The sequence below is a fragment of the Myotis myotis genome, unplaced genomic scaffold (genome assembly GCF_014108235.1).
Source record: "Myotis myotis isolate mMyoMyo1 unplaced genomic scaffold, mMyoMyo1.p scaffold_m19_p_14, whole genome shotgun sequence".
In the NCBI taxonomy this organism is placed as follows: Eukaryota; Metazoa; Chordata; class Mammalia; order Chiroptera; family Vespertilionidae; genus Myotis; species Myotis myotis.
This window is the reverse complement of record NW_023416318.1, coordinates 10794372-10811460: the sequence shown is the minus strand read 5'-3', so window position 1 is coordinate 10811460 and position 17089 is coordinate 10794372. Positions and strand designations below refer to the sequence as shown.

At 43.9% G+C, this 17089-nt stretch overlaps 1 protein-coding gene and 1 long non-coding RNA gene across 2 annotated transcripts; one reads left to right on the top strand and one right to left on the bottom strand.

The window, feature by feature from the left end:
- Window positions 1-544: 544 nt before the first annotated feature.
- On the top strand, window positions 545-8661 carry LOC118669397 (uncharacterized protein C2orf78-like). The gene is made up of 5 exons (XM_036335514.1): window positions 545-618; window positions 1556-1671; window positions 4914-5675; window positions 6515-8038; window positions 8276-8661. Exons 1-5 carry the CDS (start codon window positions 545-547, stop codon window positions 8659-8661), a joined length of 2862 nt encoding a protein of 953 aa, XP_036191407.1.
- A 2931-nt stretch (window positions 8662-11592) lies between these two features.
- LOC118668851 lies at window positions 11593-16495 on the bottom strand. Its single transcript, XR_004971783.1, has 3 exons — window positions 16280-16495; window positions 13844-13918; window positions 11593-12927 (listed from the first exon to the last, which is right to left on the bottom strand). It is a non-coding gene; the product is annotated as an uncharacterized LOC118668851 (long non-coding RNA).
- Window positions 16496-17089: the final 594 nt, after the last annotated feature.

The following is a 17089-nucleotide window of genomic DNA, read 5'->3' as shown; positions in this document are numbered from 1 at the left end:
AAATATATTTAGGATTATTCTCTCTGGTGGACAGAACTCTTGCTCTGTATACTTTCACATTGCCTGTTCCCTATTCCTCATGCATGTCCCCTGTCTTTATTCTCCTCTTCATTTCTGCCTGGCCTTGCACCCAAGCATGGCAGACAGAGAATCCTAGAGGCCCAAAATTCTACAGTGGCTGTTTGCAAGGGGGAGGAGACTACAGTAACTGCCACACTGGATACACTTTATGTGAGAAGGAAAGGGGAAATATCGTGAATGCCTCTCATGTATAAAAATGCAGGATGGCAGAAAGCCTACGAAGCCCAAGGAACCAGAGGGATCAGATTATGGGCAGAAGAACTGCAACCAAAGGCTAGAAGAGGAAAGGTTTGCAGTCAGCTGACTCCTAGCTCTTTGGTATCTGCCTCTAATGGGCAGAGTCCATTTTGGGACGCATCAGACACTGAAAAGAAGACGCCTGCTGCTGCTGGAAGTTGACAGAAAGTAACTGCCGTGAGTGTAAGAATGCAAGAACAAAGCTTGTCTAGAAACACTGCCTACAATGAAGAAGAAGAAGAAAGGGAGAGAAGAGAGATGCAAGTCCAATCTGGCCTGTCCCAGCCCAGCCCAAGGAAGGTAGGATTCAAGAAGAAACTAAAAGAGAAGAGCCTTGGACCACATCATTCTCCACAACATGCACTCAACAAACTTCATTTTACTCTTGAACCAAGTCGCAAAAGATCTCCGCCCCCGCCACCCCCCTACCCGCCAGTCCCAAATCCTCACCTGAGGATATTCTTTTCCATTGATTGTGAGAGAGTGAAAGGGAAGGGAGGGGGATGGAGATAGAGAAATACCGATTTCAGAGAGACACACTAACTGGTTGCCTCCTTCATGTGGCCCCACTGAGGGGCAAGGAGCGAATCTGCAACTGAGGTATGTGCCCTTGACTGGCAATACAACCCATGACCCTTTGGTCTGAGGGCTGATGCTCTAACCACTGAGCCAAAACAGCCAGGGGGCAAAAGAGCTCTTTAATTCCTCCCTTTGCTCCCCAAAGTTGCAGTAAATTCACTAGTTACTAGTAGATGGACAGATACAATTTCTGCACAATTGCAATGGTGCAACCTAGATAACCCTTTCTGTTCTCTCTCAGGATAGTAAATATATATATAGTGATAAATACATGTCATACAACATAATATAGAGAATAAAAGTACTAGTTAATTATATTAATGGATGTCTTTAAGAAATACTGAGATTATTTCCCTAACACCCGAACCTGGGGAAAGTGAGACTATCCCATCTGTCTTGTCAATGAGCACATCTACCCCGGAGCCCAGCCACTTAGGGGTTGGTTTAGCTCCCCTACTGCTCCTTCCATCCAATCTTGTCATCTTGTTGGGGATCCGACCTCCCTATTGGCCCTCGCATCCCTTTAAACTGCCTGCTTTGTGACATCATTCTCCCACCAAACCTACCACCACCTGGCAGAATCTTGGGGTTTCCATGGAGTTGTCAGTAAATACATTTGGATCATCGCAACTGACCAATGACCAGTATCCAGTGACAGTGTGACCAGTAACCTTCGTACTGGAAACAAGCGCTCGTTCGCTTCACCCACTCAGACATCCTCATCCCTTGCATCTACAATTAATAAAATTTCCTCTTCTTCTCTGACCATGTCAGGTAAGGAAAGAAACTTTTAAAAGTTTCTCATTAGATATTCTTGCCCCTAAAGTTAGCAGTAGACTCAAAATAGCATAAAGAAGGGAAGTATTGATCTAGAAATCCAGAGACCTAATTTCACTTTTGATTTTGATACTTACTAGCTATGTGACTTGGGACAAGTCATTGACTCACAAAATCTGTTCATCTCTCATCTGCTACATTAGGATTTCAGATTGGTTGCTCTCTCTATTCCCTTTCTTTTCTAATGTTGAGTTTTAAAGACACTCATATAGAAAATAAAATCAAGACTTCTGGAATGCGTTTCAATAGAAACACAGAGTGTGTATATATATATACATATAGGCTCTAGTATAAGGATCTCTCATCACTAATGTTTCAACTTAGTATTTTCAGTTTAGTGCAGTTCAAAAAGTAATATTCACCTATTTTTGGAGTTTTCTATCCAAACTAGGTGAAAGGGGAAAATAGGAAGAGAAGATGAAGAGTACTAGGCTATAGTGAGGCAAGTATTTAAATGTAAGAAAGTTTAGGATTGTTTTCATCAGGAAAGGCCCACAGGAACCAAGGGGGGTGGGGGTGGCACATAAGCATGAAGGAAGGGAAACTATATGAATGAAGCAGGAGGGCATGGAAGAGCTCTCAAGAGCAAAAAGGGGTAGTTTTGCAATGGAATGTGGAAGGCAACCAAGAATTTTAAATTAAAGCAGAGAGCGTAGGGTGAAATCTGCTCAGAGTAGAGCAAAATAAAGTTGATTTTAGTCAGTGCTTACATTAATAGACTAGGAAGGAAAGTAAGGCTGGAATAGGGTATCAGTAGGCAGAGCAGCAGCTTATCAGCAAAGTCACATTCCGTTGTCTGTGTTTTTCTATTGCCTCTCTGCACACACAGATGACAGTTTTGAGTATCAACGTTTAAAAACATGTGTTTTAGAAATTATGGTTCCTGTAAGCAAGAAATTAATGAAGGTGGTTATCTAGGGGGCTGGAGGAAAACATAATTTTCACTGTTTCACTTCATTTTGATATTTAAACTATGTAGATGTTTTTTTGTCACTTAAAAATAAAATTAAGATTAAAAATTGATATGTCCTAACCTGAATCAGAAAGACTAATTCCTTTGTGTGATAAGTATGTTCCACACTGAGAAACAGCCACCATCTCCCTTAGATCTTAGCTACCTAAGAAGGAAAAGAAAAGGTCAAACCCCACATCTCTAACTTCACATTTATCTAAAACCAATCTTGTGGGGTCTCTTGACAATTCCTACAGTAAATTTTTATTTAATTAAAGTCTAGTGATGATGGCTTTTAAGACTTTTCTGGATGTTGAAGATGATTAAAATCTAGGTTTTAAGATAAACATAAATTTTCAGGATACTCTTTTAAGTGTTTTTTTCTGTTTGTCATGTGGTTATATTAATTGAAATATATATTTCTACTAGACTTACTATCTGTTACTTGCTGGGTAATATTCAGAAAAAACATGAATAATCACATTAATGGAATTCTTTTTGCTCTGATTTATAACAATTTTTACAGAAATATCTGTCTACATATATTGGGGCTACTTATACATCCACATTTATGGCTTGTTATGCAGTTTTTACTGATATATCTTCTCTCTCCACATGGCTAGAAATTTTTTCAAAATCATCTTGTATTGTGGGCTGTTCTTTGGTTAATAGTATTCACTAAAACAGCATAGGCAATATTCACTTTTATAACGTGTGTATAAAGTAGAACATCATTTATTAGCAAATTTTTATGGTTTGATTTTTGCTATGTGCCCCCATTTTCATTAATGTTTATATATATTTTTAGTTATGTGATATATATTATTCATGATTTTTCTCTTTGTCTTTCCATAACTTAAATTTTCTTCCATATAAATCATATCCTATATAATAAAAGGCTAATATGCAAATCAACCGAACAGTGGAAGGACCCTTGGTATGACGCACACTGACCACCAGGGGGCAGACGCTCAACACAGGAGCTGCTCCCTGGTGGTCAGTGCGTTCCCACAGGGGAAATGCTGCTCAGCCAGGAGCCCTGAGCTGAGTGCAGTGGTGGGAGCCTCTCCCGCCTTCGTGGCAGCACTAAGGTTGGCCGACTGATGGCTTAAGCCATCAGTTGGACATCCCCCAAGGGCTCCTGGACTGCAAGAGGGTGCAGGCCAGGCTGAGGGGCCTCCAGATTGCACAAATTTTGTGTACTGGGCCTCTAGTGTAATATAACACTTACTCATGTATACATTATTATTGTTACTCTTACTATAATGACTTTATGGATGAGTAACTCAAAACCTGGACAGTTTCAATAATGTTTTTCTTTCAAAAAGCACTTCTTGAGAAACTCACTCCCCCATGGCCATTTTGAGGTAGGATCAGAAACCAGGCTTGAAGAGGGTAAGAATGACACTTCAAATTTACCAACTGCACTGAGTTACATGTGAGTTCCAGGAATAGCATGTGAACTTTCAGGCAACATGAGGCACTGAAGATTACAGCGGCAATAGCTGTACTGTTTTCCATGGGTAAAACCCCACATCTATACTAGAAGCCCCATTGCTCCCAGTTTGTGGCAGTTTAATGCTCAGAGCCGAGCTCTGGCAATGGAGTCAGGATACTTAGGTTATGTAACACAGTAATAATACTAGCACAATGAGAGAACTTGAACAAGTCTACCTGGCCTCTCTGAGCTTCAGTTTCCACACTCATACAATGAGAATGTTAGAACTCAGGGTCTCTAAAGAATCCTGGTTCTAAAATGCTTCGATACTAGGAAAGAGCACACAAATCAATACTAGTAGAGGCTCCAGGGAAAGATAGGGTGGAGAGTGGTTGCCTCTACCATAGAGAATGTATTAACCACTTGGTTCTCTTGCACATTTTTGCTCACATTGGGCACACAGGCAGTTAATACAGAAGAGTAGCAAACTCTTCTACTAGTCCCCCTTTACTACAACAGTTTCATGGACTCTCTTGATTTATTGCTTCAGTGTCTTTAGAAAGAATTTCAGAACTCTTACTGCGATAGTGGTAGTTTAACTTTCCCTCACTTCTTAATTCATGCCAGCTTTTAAGACCTTGTGTAAGTCCTGTCTCAGGACTTACAACCAGCATAAGCTGTTTGATTTTTGACACCTCAGTGAGTATTGGTGTTAATCTTAAGATGATGCTATTCTTCAAACATGGTGAATCCCTTTGATTTTTTCACCACCCTCTTTGTTCCCCACAGAGAATTTCCAAAATCCACCTTTACTTGGAACTTCAAAGTCTCTGCAGCTCTCTCTTCCTGTGGGGAGCACTGCAGCCTCCCTCACAGGACGAGTCTGCAGTCTCCCCAGAGTCTCTGCTCCAGCCGTCACATCAGCATGGCTCCTACCATCAGCCTCTGGCACCTCTTTCCAACCTCTCATGGGTAGTGCCTACCTTTACCAACATTCTAGCACAACTATGTTGTCTGGAGTTCCTGGCCAGAGCCAGATCTCCACTCCAGCTGCTTCCAATCCTGGTATTTTTGAGTGGGTGCTCACAGGAGGCACTGAACAGAAGTCCTCATCCATCCGAGACTTCACGGTGACTGTCATTGACCAGGACACAGCTGTTTCTTCCATGTCGATGGCATCCCAGTACAATAAAACCTCAGATGCCACTAACATGGTCCCTCTGTATCCATCACTTTCTGCCAGTCTTGTTCACGGGGCATCATCTCAGATTCCAAATCAGGGACAGAGCTTGTCACTTCCCTACCAGGAAGGAAGTCAGCTCTATTACTACAATCAAGGCACACTGGGGCCTCTGCTCTCTGCAGAACGTGGCCCCTACCTGCAATCCTATGGCTCTGTGTCTTACACAGAGAGCAGGGCCTCTGCCCCTCAACCAGAAATGGTCATGGTACTGAAGGAGGTCCAGCCCACACATATGATACCACCGGCCTCCACCCCTGCAATCTACTACTCGGTGCCTGCTCAACCCATCACAGAGACACGTTTTCAAGGTGAGTTCAAACAGCAAGAAGGAAGAGCAACGGGGTCACCATTAAAAACTCGGGTCAATCTGCACCTGGGAAGTGGTGCGTCCACAGACAGGTAGACTTTAAGTCCTGTGACTTTGTAACTGCCACCCTCAGTCAGTGCTCCCCATTTCAGACTCTATGGGAACACCTCATAGAGATGGGAAGGTGGACCCTGGATTGGCCATGTATGAGAACTGAAGAGCATACAAAGGGGTCCCACACTATTCACTCCCTTACCTACTCGGCCCCCTCTACTACAACAGTTTCATGGACTCTCTTGATTTATTGCTTCGGTGTCTTTAGAAAGAATTTCAGAACTCTTACTGCAATAGTGGTAGTTTAACTTTCCCTCACTTCTTAATTCATGCCAGGTTTTAAGACCTTGTGTTCCATGATCTTGTCCAAAGCAAGCAGGCTAGAAATCTGCCCTTGCTTATGTGTTTCATCAGGAAGAGCTCCATTCCCTCCCCTACTCCATTGTGTGAAGTCTTATTTCCTCAGGAAAGGGGAGAGAACTAAAAGGATTCCATATGTACAATGCTAGCTTTGTAAAACATTTAAAGTCACTTACTTTTTATTTATCACAACCCTGTCAAATACACAGAATACCATGAAACAATGACATCAATGATCCCCAGTGAGAACTAGAACAGTTGTCTCCTTTCTCATAGCACAGGGAGCTGTCCATGATCCTTAGGAAAAGCTGGTAGGAATGCCTTTCCCATTGTTGGAAGGAGCATGGTTGCTGCATTGGTGGTGACAGGGGAGCACCCATGGGTGGTGCCCAGGGACTGACTGGCTTCTCCTTGATTCGTTTGTAGTGATGGAGACTCCCCTGGGGATGAAGACTTCCCTCGGATTGCAACCTCTAAGCCAAACATTTTGTCTACCACAAACCCCAGAAATCCCCAAGTCTTGTGGTGGCAGCAATATCCAGATGCTTGACAGCAACCCACCACCTGAGCTTGGGGACATTTCAATGGCAGCTCCAGTCCAGAGTCCTAGTATTTACCTGGCACTGCCTCCAGCTCCAAGCCAGGAACAGAAAGAGAATAGGAATTTGGAGGATATGGAAACCATGCTTTCAAAGCCTCTGGATGCTTACCAGATCCCAACAGAAAACCAAGATCCTCCACTGCTCCCTTTAGAAATCCCCGCCATTCCCCAGCTCCTGGCCTGCTTTGATCCCCTTGGCCAGGAGGAGCAGCCTGGTTGTGAAAACGCTGGTCTGGGAAAGAACAGCCTGACCCTTAAGGACCAAGGGACACTTGAAAATGGGACTGAATCCAATGATGGCTTTGCAGACATCGCTACACTGGTGGAGGATATTCACCTTCCAGTGGTCCTAAATTCCTTGGATGAACTTGATCAATCCCAAGGTCCCAAGGTGATCCAAACCAAAGATACCAGAGCCATCAATTTGAACAAGGTGCAGAAAACAAGTGTCATTAATGCTCCCTCTGATCAAGCCGGGAAGAATAAACATGAAGCCCCTGAGCTCATCAATGGTGATCCCATAGTCAAAATCCAGCCTGAGAGCCCAGATGGCATGTTCGTGGGAGAATTGGCTGTTTCAAATGCTGCAGCCAGTGACAGGGCTCCTGAAAACAGGGCCAAGAATTCTAACAAACCTCAGAAAGCTGCCCCCAGCAGGACCAGCAAAACCAAGAGCCATGGGCAAGAAAGGGCCAAAAGAACCAGAGAAAACAACCCCAAGAAAACTGAAGAGCGTAAGCAGTCAGGGAACAAAGTCAAGGCAGAGGAGAAGCCAAACATTCCGAAGATGAAACGGAAGAAATACCACCCTGAGCTGACCCAAGAGACCTTCAAAAAGCCCCGAAGCTCCCTGGGTATGCATATGCTGGAGTCTGTGCAGGTTTTTCATGCCCTGGGGAAGAAGAGTGATAAGAAAACTGAACTCTCTTCCTCCCGGGCCCTGGGACACTCAAGCAACCCCAAAGGCCCGCAGCCATCCCTAGCTACCAGACAATGGCTGGATAAGCCTCGTGAGGGCAAAGGTCCTGAGAAAGCTCCAGTCAAACGTCAGAAACCAGATGGCAGTGCTGACAAGGAGTGTTCATCTCCATCTGAATACGAGCTGCCACCTCCTGGGAAGGTCAAGTTGGTACCTTTGATTTTTCCAACTTTGGACAAGCCCCAAGCTCGACCTGTTCCTCGCAGGCCACTGTCCCTGGCATCACGCCGGCCTGCTGGGGCTAACCGTGCCCAGCCTGGTTCTAAGTCAGCTCAACCTACTGCAGTCAATTCATCCCAGCCAATGTCTGCATCTATGATGGGTCCTGCCAGACCAGCTCTGCCAATTTCAAACAATTCTGATCAGCCTGGCTCTAACTCAGCTCAACATGCTGCAGTCAATTCATCCCAGCCAACCCCAGCATCTATGAGAGGTCCGGCCAGACCAGCTCAGCCAGTTTTGATGAACCCAGTCCAACCAGATTTGACCAACCCTGTTGAGCCTGGTCCTAATTCAGCTCAACTTACTGCAGTGAATTCATCCCAGCCAACTCCTGCATCTTTGCCAGGTCCTGCTAAACCTATTTCAACCAATTCAGTCCGACCAGGTTGGACCAACCCTACCCAGCCTAGTGTCCCTCAGTGTGATGCTTCTAGACCTGTGCCCTGCAAAACATCAACTTGCACTTCTTTCCAGCGGGAGCCGGTTCGCACTACGGTGAACAAGCCCTGGACCCCACCCAAACCTCAAAACCAATGGCTTCTCCACGATTTTGCCTATCAGCGAATTCCATGGAGGAAACCTGATATTTCTGGGCCAGTAATGTCAACGCCCATCACAAAGGAGCAGAGGCCAGAGAGGGAGGCTATGAAGAGGAAAGCTCAACTTGAGCGGGAGAATGCTGCCAAATTCACCTCGCTGGGCAAAGTGCAATATTTCATTGAGAGAGAGAAAGAAATGGAAATTTCTCGATACTATGGCTATGCAAAATAAGAGGTGCTAGGAGTGTTGGTGCCTCGTTGGATACCTACTGTTTTCCCATAGGTAGATAGATATAAATTTCTCTATTCTGGTATATTTTAAATCTTAACAAAATTGAATAAATAAATGTAGTGGAATTCATAGATAAGTAATAAAGAAGCCTTTTGAGTTTTGAGATGCTGTTAACTGTGGTTTTCTTTGGTGGGGGTGTGGATCAAAAGCTGCATGAGAACAAAAGAATTGCTAGTTGGATGGGCAAATGAGGGACAAGGGGTAAGAACTGAGGAAATAGAAAGAACTTTGTCTATGGCCACAAAGGCTAAAAGGGGAGAGATGAATTTATAAAAAGGAGCAGCAGGTGGGGGATGGTAGAAGTGAGATGCAGGGTCTGGGGTTAGGGTTAAAAAGATAAAATCTGAACAGAGTTGAAAATGGTGGATGAGTCTAGACTGATCAGGAGAAATAGAAAAAGTCTCTCGTGGAGGCCGGTCTTAGGTCTCATGCCCACCAGATAAGTATTTTAGAAAACACATTGTTGGTACATTTCCCAAAGGTCTGGGTTGCCTTACCATGTATGATTGTAGTTGAGAGGTAAGTACAAATCAGTGGAACCTACCAGATTGAGTGGCAAGGGCTGAGAGTTATCCTGGAGGCAGCTTATAACTAGCCAAGTAAACTACGGCAGGAGGAGGCCCACCCAGAACGCTGTGAGATATAAATCCCCACTTACTCAACACCTATGTGCCACACCCACTAATGGACAACATTCAAGGCCAGTATCACTGTGCTACTTTAGTCGTGAGGTTCAGCAATGGGCTGAGGTCACATTGCATGTGGTAGAGCAAAGTCTAGATTGGAGGCTTTTCTCCAAAGTCCTTAGTATTTGCAAGTGTCTCTAGGTACCCAACCATGCTTTCAGAGCACAGCATCTGGAAGTTAGTAGTGGAAGAGATCAAACTTGAGGAGAAGCCTAAGTATTTACTTGAGGGGCTAGCCAGGGCCTTCTCCATGACCGGGGCCACGCGTGCTGCCTTGTCTAAACACCTCCATCAAGTGAAGCGAAGGAGAATAATCCATTGGAAGAGTGAATTTCCAGGAAGCGAGAGTAACAGGTGCGCCTGTGCACTGGTTTGCCACTGGAACAGCCGTAGGATGCAGGAGTCAGTTCAAAGGGTTCGCAGCCGGAGGAACTGAGGGTTTGGGAGGGCAGGGGCCAGGAAAGAGAATGAAGAAGGGCAAGGAGACGGTGATCATTACCATGGGTAATTTGTTAATTTGCATTAAAAATTAATTTTGAGATATAATTTACATACTTTATATAAAATTCAGTTTTAAACTGTAAATTCAGTGACTTTTAGTACATTCACAAGCTTGTGCAACCATCACTATTATCGAACCCAAAACACATTCATCAGCCCAAAAAGAAACCCTCCTATCCATTAGCAGTCACTCCTTGTTTCCTCCTCCCTCCAGGCCCTGGCAACCACTAATCTGCTTTCTACCTGGATAGATGTCTTTTCTTGAGATTTCACGTATGTCAAGTAACACAATATATGACCTTTGTGTCTGGCTTCTTTCATTTAGCACGTTGTCGAAGTCCATCTTGTTGTAGCATGAGTCAGCACTTCATTCCTTTTCATGACTATATAACATTCTATGGAATGGCTCTACCACATTTGTTTATCCATTCAACACTTGATGGACATCTGAGTTGTTTCCACTAGCATCTTACATTTATTGAGAGTTTATTCTGTGCCAGGCAGCACCAGGCTAACTTATTCACCCCATTTCACAAAAAAAAAGATAGGTTTGAAGAGTATCAAGTATTTGCCCAAGATGAAGAGCTAGCAATTGGGAGAGCTGTGGTTGGACTCAAGCAGTCACACTTCAGAGGTAGATTCATATCGTATTACTTTAGAAAGGTACAAAGGGTACTCAGAAAATCCACCCTTTTCCTGAAGTTCCCCATCCACTAATTTCTCTCCCCCCTTAAAGACATTACTTTGCCATGCTGTGAATCCTTCTAAAGGAATTATTTACACTCCAACATATATGAATAATTTATTGATGAGTCTGTCCCACTAATCTGAAATGTCACTTTTATGGTATAATAAATCTTCATATGTCTTTGTATTACTCTTCAGTACTGTCCTGCTTTACTGAGGCTTATTTTTATATTAGTCGTTTCTCTAGTTCCTTTTATCTTCTTTTTGATTTTGATTTTTTATTTTTTTTAAATATATTTTATTGATTTTTTACAGAGAGGAAGGGAGAGAGATAGAGTTAGAAATATCGATGAGAGAGAAACATCGATCAGCTGTCTCCTGCACACTCCCTACTAGGTATGTGCCCGCAACCGAGGTACATGCCCTTGACCAGAATCGAACCTGGGACCCTTCAGTCTGCAGGCTGACGCTCTATCCACTGAGCCAAACCGGTTTCGGCTTCTTTTTGATTTTTAAAAATGTTACTCTTTTCTCATGTTTCCTTTAAGGCATTATCCATTTTGATCATACACTCTTATTTTTATTTCTGAAAAAAATTTTTTTTAAAAAAAATATATTTTATTGATTTTTTACAGAGAGGAAGGGAGAGGGATAGAGAGATAGAAACATCGATGAGAGAGAAACATCGATCAGCTGCCTCCTGCACACTCCCCACTGGGGGTGTGCCTGCAACCAAGGTACATGCCCTTGACCGGAATCGAACCTGGGACCCTTGAGCAAACTACGGCCCGCGGGCCGGATCTGGCCCGTTTGAAATGAATAAAACTAAAAAAAAAACCCCCTTTTATGTAATGATGTTTACTTTGAATTTATATCAGTTCACACAAACACTCCATCCATGCTTTTGTTCCGGCCCTCCGGTCCAGTTTAAGAACCCATTGTGGCCCTCGAGTCAAAAAGTGTGCCCACCGCTGGTCTATCCACTGAGCCAAACCGGTCAGGGCCCGAAAATTTTTTATTGTTGATTCTGTTGAGTTCTATCATTTTACCTAGTGCTGATTTATGTAGTTCTTTCATCTTTCCTTACAACAGTAAAATATGTATAACACTAACACACAATTTACCATTTTAACCATACAATTCAGTCACAGTAAGTACATTCATTATATTGTGCAACCATCACTACCATCTAAAATTAATATAATGATGTCAAATGTCAGAGCAGGACTTCATAAAGATGGAGGGAGCAGGCCAGTTTTTGAATCTCCCCAAAGTATTTACTGACGTTGGGACTGGAAAAAGCCCCTCCCAGTCTCAGCTGCTGTTCTCAGCTTGGCCCGCAGTGCTCTCAGGTGATGACTGCTGGCACTGTGAAGGCCTCCTGTGCTCACGCCCATCAGATGCTTCCTCCTGTCGGACACTCCCTCTGGTGCGATGCTGAGACCAGGCAGGTCTGTGCCCGCTGGTGGTTGTCTGCTCCACCCTCTTACTTTGGGGCTTCTACTTTCCTGGTAAATGCTACCCATGGGCGTTTAGTTTGGATTTATCTAATGCCATCAGAGGGTTTGGGGAAATTAAAAAGCAATGCCACTGCCTCTATCTTCCTTAAAATCTGCTCATCCTTTGACATGATTATTTTAAATCTGACAGCCCTGAAATTATCAGTCCCCCAAAGCAGAGCTGCAGAGCCCATCTGCCCTACCCTCGTAGAACTCTGGGTCAGACAAGGCTTTCTGAGTCTCTTCTGTCTAAGGTGGCACCTCATGCTTGTATTTGCTCGGATCATGGTTTGAATAAGAAGGCAAAACACAGCTACCTGAAAAGCTCATGGGTAGAGGGACATTTGGCCACCATGAGAGGGGAATGAACCTGTGGGCAGGGGGAGAGTCTGTAGGCAGCCACTGGTCAGGAATGTGTACCTTTTCATTCCCTCTCTTCTTCTTTTATCTTCTTTTTTAGACATGTACAAAACTGCATCTCCCATCTGCCCTCCTCCCCAGCCAAACATATACACAAACAAAACAAACAACTGATCCATGCAGTTTTCTTCATCTCAATTCATGGTAATGCCATTTCCCAAGTTGCTCAGTCCGGAAATCTTTGAAATCATATGACTCCTTTCTTACACTCTCCATCAATTCATCCAGATCATCAGCAAATTCCATCTGCCTTACCTTCACATTGTATCAAGGACTTGTCCACTTCTGACCATTTTCCTCCACTTCCACTATAGTCCAAGTCTCCATCATTTCCTGCCTGGATTACTGGGACAACCTCCGAACTTGGAGTTTCCCAATCTTTGTAGATTCACAGAGCCCATGGTGTCTCACCTCTATGCAAAAATAAAAACAAAATAAAATAGTCCCATTTGTTAAGTGCCAACATTTAATGAGTATTTATGCCTGTAGTAGGCTGGGACATGGCCAGCCAAAGACAGCAGGTGCTCATCCCTGACACCTGTAAGTATTACTGTTTTACTTAGAAAAAGTGTCTCTGTGAATGAAGGGTCTTCAGGTGGGTGAGCTGGGCCATAAATGCAATTTATGCGCCCACATCAAATGGAGGCAAAAGGAGATCTGATGCAGACACAAGAGGGGAAGGTGATGTGACCATGGAGGCAAGAGGGCTCCAGGAAAGATTCCACACAAAAATAGAATCAAATGTGTGCATCCTAGCCACATTAACAGAAATGTTCAATGGTGTTAGAGATGTGGAGGAAGAATTGGTGATTAAGTCCATAGGGAAAGAGACAGACAAATGAGACCAGAATGAGGGGGACAAAAGTAGTATAAGAAAGGAAACATAATCATGTACACTATGGCTCAGAGCTGTGTATTTATCTCATACATAACTTGAACTTAGAATTTCTGATTTAACGAAAAGTTGGGGAACAACTATACTAAAAGGATGAGGTAACAGAAGTATGTGTGTCGTGGGTGTGAAAAAGCTAAATCCTCATCTTCCACTGTAAGAAGTCAATAGCATTAATGTATACAATATACACTACTTAATTATAAATTCTTTTATTTTTTCCTTGTATAATAGAGCATTACAATGATTTTTTTTTCTTTAAAACTAAGTATGGAAGTAGGTTGTATTTACCTATGAATTTCATTTCAGGACAGTAAAAGGCAAAATACAAAGTATGTGATATAAAAAGAGAAAATGGAGTGTGATGGGATAGAGAATCACTGTTCTACATGGTGAATTCAAATTTATAAAGGAATATTGAATTAATTTTTGCTTACCTTTTTTAAAGGAAGTTTGAAAGCAACGTTGGAGTCCCAGGCATCCTCCGTCCAACAGGGAGATAGTCTTGCCACCTGTTAATACATTTGTGTTAGCCAAATTCTCTCAGCCTTTCTCCCAGCACACACTGAGGACTCCTCAGTCCCCTCTTCTCTTTGCTCTGCTGCTCCACTTAGTCACCCGCACCAAGTTACCTGTACTTCCCCTCTTCCTGTTTCCCCATCTTGAAAACACGTACAAGGCAACAAACAGTGCAAAGGTCTCAACAAATAGGAATGCCTAACACCAGAGATGGCCAGGACTTCTATATCCCCGATCAAACCTAGCCTGGTCCTGAATACTAAGGTGGCATAAATACACAGATGTTAACTGAAATAGTTTAAACTCAATTCTTTCACTTCACAGTTCATTTTTAGTCCTCACACAACTGATGCCATCATTATTGGATCGGCAGGGAACTTCCAGTTCATACGGTAAAAAGAAAACCCCATAGAACGGTGACACTGAGCTGTGCTTAATGAGGCTAGGAGTCACAGTGAGAAGTAACATTTGAGCTGACTTCTGTCGGATGAGTTAGAATGAACTAAGGTTGATTTGGTGTGTCTGAAGCATTGGAAGTGAGGGCAGAAGTTGTACAAGTTGAGGCTGGAGAATCAGGTTGGGTTCTAGATAGTACAGCGTACAGAGTCTTAAAGGCCGAGATAAAGAGTTTTTTACTCTTTTTAAAATATATATATATATATATATATATATATATATATAATTTTAAATATATTTTATTGATTTTTTACAGAGAGGAAGGGAGAGAGATAGAGTCAGAAACATCGATAAGAGAGAAACATCGATCAGCTGCCTCCTGCACATCCCCCACTGGAGATGTGCCCGCAACCCAGGTACATGCCCTTGACCGGAATCGAACCTGGGACCTTTCAGTCCGCAGGCGGACGCTCTATCCACTGAGCCAAACCGGTTTTGGCAAAATATATATATATTTTTTATTGATTTTAGAGAGGGAGGGAAAAACATCAATGATTAGAGAGAATACCAATCGGTTGCTCCCATATCCCACACCTGGGATCGAGCCCACACCCCGGCACATGGCCTGACCTCCAGGTTCATAGGCAGACGCTCAACCATGAGGCACACCAGCTGAGAGGCTCAGTGACTGATGTTTTGAGGGATATTTATGAGCTATGGTCCAATTTGCCCACTAAAAAGATCTGTTATGGGAAGAATGGACTGACTGGAAGGAAACAAGAGATGGATATACATGCACTAGGAAGGACCTAACTGCAATCCGTCTGGCAAGTTGCAATCTGTGTAAGATGCTGGAGGAGAAGCTGGAAGTCAAAAAGCTTCCGGGAGACAAAACCAAGAGGCCGTAAAGAGGCACGAGGTGGAGGAAGGAAGGTCTGGAGGAATAAAGAAGGGTTCACTGGCCCTCAGCCTATGAACCAGGTCACGGTTGGGGGCGAGCAGGAAGCAGCAGATCAGTGATTCTCATCATTGATGTTTCTATTCCTCTCTTCCTTTCCCTTCCTCTCTGAAATCAATAAAAATATTTTTTAAAAGGAAATAAGCAATAAGCAAAGGATCCACATTAATAATTTGAACTTAGAGAAAAAGATCACTCAAATGAGCCGTTAGGAAGCAACGGTGTGGCCTTTTTCGGTTAAAACAATACAAACCAACTTTTTCCATGAAAAGTTCAGCGGTACTGGTGGGTTTCTTCCCCAATTTTCGTAGTCAATACATTTTAAAATGCCACAACTTCGGGAATTAAGGGGGACTCTATTTTGGTAATAAATGGGTGTCCCCAAAACTGACAGTCCCATCTTTTTTTTTTTTTTCTTAAAGGAAAGGTTTTTTTTTTTTTTTTAATTGATTTTTTTACTGAGAGGAAGGGAGAGAGATAGTTAGAAACATCGATGAGAGAGAAACATCGATCAGCTGCCTCCTGCACATCTCCCACTTGGGGATGTGCCCGCAACCCAGGTACATGCCCTTGACCGGAATCGAACCTGGGACCCTTCAGTCCGCAGGCCGACGCTCTATCCACCGAGCCAAACCGGTTTCGGCGACAGTCCCATCTTTAAAAGCAGTCCCTCTGCATTTTCCCCGAAGGGCAATGGCCAGGCCTCGCTTTTTTATATTTTTGCCTTTTTATTTTTAATTTATTTTTATTGAGCGTATTACAGATAACCTCACCACCACCCCTCTCTTGGCAGGACCTGGCTTTCTCAAGGATGGAAAAGTCAGAAACGCAGATGGTCCCATGCAGCTCCTGTGGGCGGGGCAGCTACAGGATCAGGGCCTTCGGCAAAGGGCGGACCGGCCGAGCGCGCGGCCAGACTGATGGCAGAGACCGGAGAGACGAAGCCCAGGCCGGGGTCTGGGGGCTGGAAGGGCCACGCCCAGGGGCCAAGCCACCTTACCTTTCGGGGATGTGGTTCCCGCCCTTCTTCTTGGCCGACGAACGTCCAGAAGAGGCGCGTCCCCGGCCCCAGCGGCTGTGGGCACGATGCCATTGGCTCATGTGGACCCCGAGAGACCGCCCGCCCGAAGCCAAGAGCGCCCACGTCGCCAGCCCAACTTCGTGGAGCCAAAACAAGGTCCTCCACCGGAAGCTCCTACACGGACACTGCGCACGCACCGCCCACCAGGCTCCTGGCTAACGCGCACGCGCCTCCCACCAGGCTCCTGCCTAACGCGCACGCGCCGCCGCCCGTGACGATGACGTCACGCGCAGGATGAATGAGAGGCGGGATCAGTAAACAGGACTCTAGTAGGGGCTGTGGCGCCCTCCTTAGCCGGCGGCCGGTAGCACAGGTCCATGAGTTCATGTACAGACCCTGCAGAGTTCAATGCTGCAGCCTATGCAGTGAAAAGTTAAGTCGCCCCTGCCCAGTTAGTTCCCAGCGCGGTCCTTCCACACATTTTCCAAGCGCTTACATTCACACTTATTGTCTAGTCTAGTGTATATAAATATTTATTAGTTCAAATATAGATACCCTTTATTTTAGATAAACACAGCATACTACATCTATTCTACAATCTAACTATCAAATTTTTATAATTTCCCCAAAAATATATGTGTAAATCTATTTTTTTAAGGTTGCATAGTATTCTACTGATTGTAAGTTTGTACCATTATTTATATAACTGGTGGACTTTTAGTTGTTTGCAGCTTTTTTAATCCTCCATTACAGGCAGGCTGCAATCTAAACATCCTTAAACATATATAC

Coding starts and splice junctions, on each gene's coding strand:
- LOC118669397 (XM_036335514.1), top strand. CDS start 545: ATGAAGAAGAAGAAGAAAGGGAGAGAAGAGAGATGCAAGTCCAATCTG. Junction 5,676..6,514: donor CACAGAGACACGTTTTCAAG/GTGAGTTCAAAC, acceptor ATTCGTTTGTAG/TGATGGAGACTCCCCTGGGG. Junction 8,039..8,275: donor AAACAATTCTGATCAGCCTG/GCTCTAACTCAG, acceptor CAGTCCGACCAG/GTTGGACCAACCCTACCCAG.